Genomic DNA, 8,004 nt, shown 5'->3' with positions numbered 1-8,004 from the left:
TCCCCTCTGATTTTTACAGCCACTTGTGGGGACTTAACCTTCCTGGCACTGGAACCCTGGGCTGGGGGGCCTGGTGTGGGCCTGGGACTCCTTACTCCTGAGATAACTCTCCTGAATTTTTATCCACCACGTGTGGGTGAGAGACCAGCCTCATGTTTCTTTTTTTACTTTCAACATCTTTAAATCCATTGCAGCCCTTATGGCTCCCCCTGCCCTCTTTATTGAAAGAGTACTTTATTAGGCATTGGGGATATTTGAACATGGAACACAATTCCCATCCTTAAAAGACTCAAGCTGGTAAAAGAGACAAATGATTAAATACAAGATTACAGTGTCATGTTACAATAGCAATGAGAGAAGTGCATGTGGGATTCTGTGATAACACAGAAGAGGGAAAACTACCTGGGAAATGAAGCTAATATTATACAGTTTATGAGATCTAGTACTTTCATGACTTTTTTGTCTGCCACTTTTTGTATTTATTCCATTTTTGTTTTTCTTTTTTGCCTCCCTGTGGGCTCCTTGAACATTTTTTTTAGAATTGCAGTTACTGTATCTAAATTGTTTTTTAGTGTATTACACTGTAGCATGCAGCTTTTGAAATGGTCCCTCCACATATAGCAGAAGAGATGCTGTAGGAACTTAACTCTTGTTTATATCATTTAGCTTATAGTAAAATTGGTTTTGTTATACACTGTTTCACTTAAAAGTTATAGAACCTATTGACAACATTGAGGACCTACATTATATACATAACTACATTTTGTCAATTTGAGTGCAGTACAGAAACCTTACCTCCCTTACCATCTCCTGTTTATAATAACCCTAAATATTTCCGGTACAATGAGATCCACATCTAATATTGTTATAGTTTTGCTTCAACTGTCAAATATAAGATATTCATGAGAAAGGGAAGTTTTTGGTATCCACTTTCTTACTCTTTCCAGGATTCATTCATTTATCATTTCCCCTCTCTTTAGTGATCCTCCTTTAGCCTCCTTTGTTTTTAGGTTAGGTCTGCTGGCAACAAATTATATTACTTAGCCTTCATCTGAGAATGTCTTGATTTCCCCCTTTTTTAAAAAAAAGATTTTACTTATTTATTTTTAGAGAGAGGGAAAGGGAAGAAGGGAGAGAAATGTCAACGTGTGGCTGCCTCTCACACGCCCCCTACCAGGGACCTGGCCTGCAACCCAGGCATGTGCCCTGATTGGGAATCGAACCAGCCACCCTTTGCTCCGCAGGCCTGCGCTCAATCCACTGAGCCACAGCAGCCAGGGCCCTCCTTTAATTCTTGAGTTAATTTTCACTGAATATAGAATTCTGGGCTGATGATTTTCTTTCAGGGCCTGAAAACATTGTGCTTCATCCTTCTGGACTCTGTGATTTCTGATGAGAAATTCAGTTGTTCTAATTGTTTTCGCCCTGTAGTTGTCATTTCTCTTTTGCTGCTTTCAGAATTTTCTTTAGTTTTCAGAAGTTTGATTATGGCATGGATTTCTTTGCAAATGACCTGTGTGAGGTCTATTCTGCTTATTAACTCTATAGTTAAAAAACTCCCCCTTTTTTTAGCCATTATTTCTTTCTATACTTTTTCTGTCCCACCCTCTTTCTCTTCACCTTCTTAGACTGTGATGACACAAATATTAGATCTTTTGTTATAACCCTACAGTTCTCTGAGGTTGTTTTGGTTATGCTTGTTTTCCAAGCTATTTTTTCTGTTGTTCAACTTGGGTAATTTCTATTGATCTTTCTTCTATTGTTAAGCACATCCACTGAGATTTACTTTGGTTATTGTAGCTTTCAGTTCTAAAATTTCTATCTGGCTCTTTGTATCTTCTATTTCTTTGCTGAGACTTAAAGCATTTTCATGATGGCTGTTTTAAAAATCGGCATAGAATTCTAATATCTGAGTCATGTTCGTGTTGGCATTGGTTCTTTTCTCATATGAGATTTTCTTGGTATGATGAATATTTTAATTGAATCCTGTACATTTTGGGCATTATGAGGCTCTGGATCTTAATCATCTCTTTTAAGGCAGGCCTCCTCTGACACAGCGCCAGTGGGGGAAGGGGAGGCTGCCTCTTAACTGCCTTGGGGGTCTATGCCCTACTCAGCCTCTGCTGCTGTGTGGAGAAGCTGCCCGTGTGTGTACAGAGGTTACTTCCACAAGATTACTGTCTTGCTGTGCCACCTCTTTCCTAGTCCTTTGGCTAGAGCGTGCAGACTTTGTTGGGTGTGTATGTACGTATGTATGTATGTATGTATATATGTCATTTATGCCTGTGTGTTGGCATTTCCAGGTTTCTACTTCTCTAGCACCCAGCCCAGGATACATGAAGTAAAAAGAAAATCTAAGGAATACTTTGCTGTGTTATTTGGGTCCTAAGAATCCTAGCTAGTCTCCCTTCTTCTCTCTTATATTTCAGTCCAAGGATTGGAAATGCGCCTAATGGAGGAATCAGGTAAAGCACATCTGCTCCCTTATTTCAAAAGCAGAAGTCAGGAAGAGTCAGTCCTTATCCTTTTGATGCCTAAATGGTCCACTCTTTGGCCAGTTGGCTCCCTTTGAAATGATTCATTATTCTTTGATTGTTTCCTAAGATGTTCTAGGTTCACCTTGTATTCTCCCTCTCCAGCCTTGGAATTAGTCTCTTATACAAGGAGCCCTGGTTGGTTTAAGTCAGTCCGTGGAGGCCATTTACTTTACTCTGCTCAGGGCTACTTTAACAAGATATCATAAACTGGGTGGCTTTAACAACAGACATCTAAGTCTAAGATCAAGGAACTACCGGATGTGGTTCCTGGTGAGAGTCTTCTCCTGCCTTCTTGCTGTTTTTGGGAGACGTTTCCTTGGTACACGCTTGTGGAGAGTGCCTGTGTCTTTATCTTCTTATAAGGAACTAAAAGGAGCACCTCAAAAGGGTCCCACTTTCTTAACCTCATCTAAACATAATCACCTCCCAAAGACCCCATCTCCTAAAACCATCTCACTGGGAGTTAGGGCTTTGACACATTAATCTGAGGTGGGGGACACATTTGGTCCATAACCATTCATGCCAATGAGTGGTTCAGGCATGGGCCATTCCCTCTTTTTACAGAAGACAGAAGGAAGACAAGGTCCTCTCCTTTCTCTACTTGGGGCACCTGGCATTGGGGCCACTGCTTGCTACCAGCCTAAGGACCAGCAGAGAGGGCACAGCCAAGAGCACCAGAGGACTGGGAGCTAAAACTCTGACTTTCCCCTCTACAGACAAGCTGTTGTTCCATTTTGGTCCTCTGTGTGCCTCACTGCTGACCTGCTTCAATCGGCAGTTGCAAAGAGAGGATGAGTGATGGGCCAGGTCCATGTTACTTGGGTCTCTCTCATGAAAGCCTTTGGTCTGAACCTAAAAAGAAACCTGTGCACACACTCCTTTACACTTCTGTTTATTCTTCCTGCTCGGGAAAACCACTGACAAGTATCTTTCATGGGGAAGAGAAGACAGTATTGGAAAAGTCTTCAGGATCCTTATGCTGAACCCTTAAGACAGGAACCTAGAAAGCCAGAGATCCAGGGGACCAAGCCTCCAGGGTCCTAGACCTGGGGTCATGAAAAGAAGTTCAGAGAGCAGCCACTCAACATGGGTAGGGCAGCTCCGTGCAGGCTACAAACACTCTTGTCCTCAACCCAGGGAGCTCATCAGGGTCTGGGCCTGCTTCAGTTCTAAAGGACAAAAGGCAGGGAGTTAGGCAGCAGTCAGGTCGCATCTGGGAGAGCCCCTAAGCCCTCCAGGTATAGCTGAGCCTTACCTGCCAGGAGGACCTGGAACTTGTCTGCTGAGAGGGACAGGGCAACAACCTGGGCCGGGGCATCCGGGGCAGCTGCCACTTCCAGCCTCAGGCGCACCATGGGCTCTTCCACAGTCTGCAGTAGGCTGGAGCGCAGGATGTAGTCTACCCGCCAGCCTGCACCTGCCAGCCTGTTCACTGTGAGACAGGGCGGAATTCTCAGGCTCGTGGCCAGACAGTTCTCAGCCCACCCCCTACTCAGCCCTCAACTCTCCAAGGCTGTGTGGCCTTTGAGAAGCTCTTATCCTTTTGACCTCTGACCCAAAGTAGGTGCGCAGTAATTGGGAGCTCAGATTATCCACAGCAGATCTTAGAGGAAGAAACCTGCCTAAAGTCAAGAGTGCTGGCTCTGTGACAGTGACATGTGACCATGTCCTCTTCTGAGGACAGTGTCTCCCATACTACACACACGTTCCAGACTGGACGCCAGGCCCCACCTTGGCCAATTCAACACTCACCACGCAGGCTGCAGGCCTGCAGGTGCTCCTGCAGGGAGCTTTGCTTCTCCTCGTAACAGCGACACAGGCAGGCTGCGTGCTCTAGGGGCAGAATGGAGGTCCTCTGAGCAGCAGGTGGTCACTGGGGTAGCTCAGAGGGCAGGTCTCAGGCTCCTGGCCCAGAGAGGGCAGGGTGCATCTCAGGGTCACACAGGCTGGCTTGCTGCCCTGCAGGCCTTGGCCTTCCCAGGTTCCCATACCTTTAGGTAGCCCCAGTTGCTGCAATTCACTGGACAAGGACTCGCCATCCACACTATGCTTGGCCGCACTGGAGAGGATGAAACTCAGTACTGCCACCATGGCCTTCACATCACCCGACTCTGGGGAGACCCATGGGTGGGGAACGGGTGTCACTGTGGTCCCAGACACCTTTGTTGCCATACCATCTTCAGCTCCCAGCTCCCAGGCCTCCCTGAGCAATAAGCATTGCTACTGCTGGCAGAGGACTCTGGGGGCAGGACTGTCAATGTCTTCTCCTCAGGTTCCTCTGCGGAGGTGGGTCAGGACAGGATGCTGGGAGGGAGTGCCTCTGGACCAGGCCTCAGGCCAAGGAGCCAGAGTTGCCCAAGGTCTGTGGAGTCAGTGGGGTACTCACCAAATCTGGTATCGGCAGTGAGCTTCAGGACTTTCTCGTACTGTGGGAGAAGAAAGCCCTTAGGGGTGCCAGACCCCTGCTTCCTACCTCTCCCTACCCCCACAATCTGGATTTTGTGGTAAGAATGGGAAGTATCCAGGGAGGGCATGAGGCTGATCACCCACCTCCCTGGGCCTGGGGCGCTCTCAGGACAGTAGGGGCCATTGGGTTGTGGGACAAAGCATTGCTGGGCCAGGCACTCACATCAATCCCCTGTCCCAGAAGCTCCTTCAGCACCTGGCTGCACAGCAACCTCAACTTCACAGAGGACTGGAGGGGAAGGCCTTACATCAGCCAGACTGGCCCACCTCACCCCTCCATGCTGGGGGGCCTGCTCAGAGAGGGTCAGCCATGTGATCAGTCACACAACATGCTAGGATGAGCTGAGAGCGCTGAGGCCCAGACCCCAGAGTGACCTCACCACCCTCCCTCCAGTCCCAGAGCCGCCCCCCGCCCCACAATCCCTCTGTCCTCTCCACCCCCAAGACCCCATGCACTCAACAATCTTGGCAAGTGTGCTGATCTCCGCCAGGACCCAGTCGGGACAGTCCAGATCACCACAGAACCGGAACCTCTGCACAAGAGGGAGGCAATCAGTCAGGCTGGAGGGAGGGCTGAGGTGTGGCCAAGTGTCTCCCTCACTACTGTTCCTCAGGGACCCCTGCTCCCTGTCCAAGATGGATGCCTTCGGGCCATTTGATCTTCCTGATTAACAGGCTGTTTAGAGAACCCTCTCCCTGACCCACCCTCCCACCAGTCCTTGTTCTGATGCCTATTCCAGTTGATCTCTCTGGCAAATATTGACTGGGTGCCTACTCTATGGTAGATCCCACAGAACAAAACAAAGTCCCTGGCCTCACAGCCAGTGACCTCTCTCACCACCTTTTCCTCCCTGGCTCCAGCCACACTGGCCTTCCTGCTGTTCCTGTTATACCAGGCACATTCCCATCGTCCCTGTGGCTTGCTTGACCTCTCCCTTTATTCAGATCCCTGTTCAAATGACACCTCTCCTGATGAGCCTTCTCTGACTAGACTTTCTAAAATAGCCTCTTGTATAAGGAAATTTCAGGAGCCAGTGGATGTGTTCATTATTTTGATCCTGGTGATGTTTTCTTGAGCACATACATGTCAAAATATATTGCACTGCATATTTGCATGTATTTCTCAATAAAGATTTTTTAAAAATATCACTTTACTAACATGCTCTAGTCCCTTATGCTTCTTCCTTGATCTCCACAACAATTATCACAGCACATATCACATTTTATTATTTATTCTCTCCTCTGTTAGAAGGCAAACTCACTCGCATCTTGCCAGTCGCATCTTGCCAGTATCCTCCATTGCCCTGATCAGTTGTGCTTTGTCCTTTGTCCTGTTTGCCTGGCAAAAACTCTAGCCCACAACAACATACATGTCCACCTTTCCACATGTCTACCAGGGCTGGGAACAAACCTGGCAAAACTGATGCTCTTCCCACTGATACTTGCTCACCCTACTGGGTATCCCACCCCACTGAGCTCAACCACCTGGGAACCAAACCCAGACACCTCTTTTCTTTTACCTCCTGCATTTAGTGCCTGAGCCCCGCCGACTCCCCCAGCTCCTACCTCCACCTTCTCCACCCTAACTCAGGTCACCGCCATCTCCTGGGGGTCTGATGCCCCAGCCTGGGCTCTCTGCTCCTTTCTTGATCCCTTCATAAGTTAGCCAAAGGATCTTCCTAGCTTTCCAGTGCCCTCTTCTTAAAGTTCAGACTCCTTTATGTGCCTCTCAAAGCGCAGTAAGCTTTGGTTTTTGCTTACCTGTTCAGCCTCATCTTTCACTAACCTCCAGTTTATACTCTTCGACCTGGGGAAAATGCATTCATTCCTAGGAAGCCATGCTCTCTATAGCCCCCACCTCCAGACTTCTAACTCCTGGTACACAAACTGCAATACAGGGAGCCAGCTCTCCTTCCTGCTCCGGGGCCCTCAGGATCCTTTCCTAACACTATGCTTACGGTATAGTTAGGTCGCCTCCCTCTTAAGTCTTAATTATGACTGCCAAATGTAGTCTCCAATTTTGCCCTTCCCTTATGTAGCTGAAGTATCAGTGCCCGGCTCGGTGCATGGTATATAGTACGCACTCAAAATCTGCTGCAGGAATGGATGGATGGATGGATGGGTTGAAGTCCCGACCCAAAACCTATTCTTTTCTGTCTCTGGGAAGAAAGGGCCTTCTAAGCAGTTAAGAATTATTAGACTGAGCCAAATTCTAAGCAAGCTCTTGTCCAAGTCCCACAGGAGGGCTGGAAGTGGGCACCTCTGGGAGGTCCTGTCGGAGCCAGGGAAGGCCTGGGAGAGCTGCCACTCCGGAAGGGCGCAAGACGCGCCCCGCGGGGCGGGGGCGGGGGCAGGGGTGGGGGCCCTTCCTTCTCGCCAAGGCATCGCCCGGGACTCGCACCCAGCCCGCCGGTGGGGGTCGGGGGCTTCTCCGTCCCAGCCCCTCGGCCCGCACGACTGCACCCCAAGTGTTTGCGGAGGAGGCAGCGCGGTTTCCCCATCTCCTCGTACCCGCGCCCCACCCTTACACAGGGGCAGTCCACGAGACCTGCGGACGCTGCCCCGACTGCCCAGCACTCGTGCCTCGCGTCCCCGAAAGCTCACCATAGCGCCAGGAAGCCCGGCCCCGGGACCTTCTTCTTCCGGCCTCTTGGGGTCAGCTGAGGCGAAGGTCACGTGATTCCGGCGCCGGCCTTCCCGTGCCGGGAGTGGCAGCTCTTCAGACCCGGAGCTTCTACAGGGTGAAATGCTAGGGGGCCTTCTCGGTCTCCCCGGAAAGCCTCCCGGGAAATGACCGACGCCACCTCCATTTTAACCGGGGGACCCAGAAACAGTAGAAAATAGGAAGCAGAAGGCATTTAATTTGTTCGAGTTAAGGGATCAGGAAGCTGGGTGTAATTGCCTTAGAAGGGACCTCGGGTCACAGGTAAGTACAGCCATTATATATAGCTGTGGGTTGTGACGAAAGCCATATATTTTATTTTAAAGATTTTTAAAATTT

General features: G+C 49.1%; 1 protein-coding gene across 2 annotated transcripts; it reads right to left on the bottom strand.

Moving 5' to 3' along the window:
* Window positions 1-3,412: 3,412 nt before the first annotated feature.
* Window positions 3,413-7,684, bottom strand: COMMD4 (COMM domain containing 4). Of its 2 annotated transcripts, none has more exons than XM_045848552.1 (8): window positions 7,608-7,684; window positions 5,465-5,536; window positions 5,167-5,232; window positions 4,924-4,963; window positions 4,529-4,648; window positions 4,290-4,370; window positions 3,793-3,969; window positions 3,413-3,706 (listed from the first exon to the last, which is right to left on the bottom strand). In XM_045848552.1, the coding sequence occupies exons 1-8, from the start codon at window positions 7,608-7,610 to the stop codon at window positions 3,666-3,668; spliced, it is 600 nt and encodes a 199-aa protein (XP_045704508.1). In that variant the 5' UTR covers window positions 7,611-7,684; the 3' UTR covers window positions 3,413-3,665. The 2 variants fall into 2 exon arrangements, with proteins under 2 accessions (XP_045704508.1, XP_045704507.1); XM_045848551.1 differs by lacking the exon at window positions 7,608-7,684 and adding an exon at window positions 6,266-6,286.
* Between the last annotated feature and the right edge of the window lie 320 nt (window positions 7,685-8,004).

This window comes from Phyllostomus hastatus, unplaced genomic scaffold, assembly GCF_019186645.2.
Source record: "Phyllostomus hastatus isolate PE091 unplaced genomic scaffold, TTU_PhHast_1.1 phas_contig_62, whole genome shotgun sequence".
Taxonomy (NCBI): Eukaryota; Metazoa; Chordata; class Mammalia; order Chiroptera; family Phyllostomidae; genus Phyllostomus; species Phyllostomus hastatus.
Note: the sequence above shows the minus strand (reverse complement) of the source record. Positions and strands in the feature narration are given on the sequence as shown.

Coding starts and splice junctions, on each gene's coding strand:
- COMMD4 (XM_045848551.1), bottom strand. Junction 5,233..5,464: donor TCAGCACACTTGCCAAGATT/GTTGAGTGCATG, acceptor CTTCCCCTCCAG/TCCTCTGTGAAGTTGAGGTT. Junction 4,371..4,528: donor GCAACTGGGGCTACCTAAAG/GTATGGGAACCT, acceptor TTCTGCCCCTAG/AGCACGCAGCCTGCCTGTGT.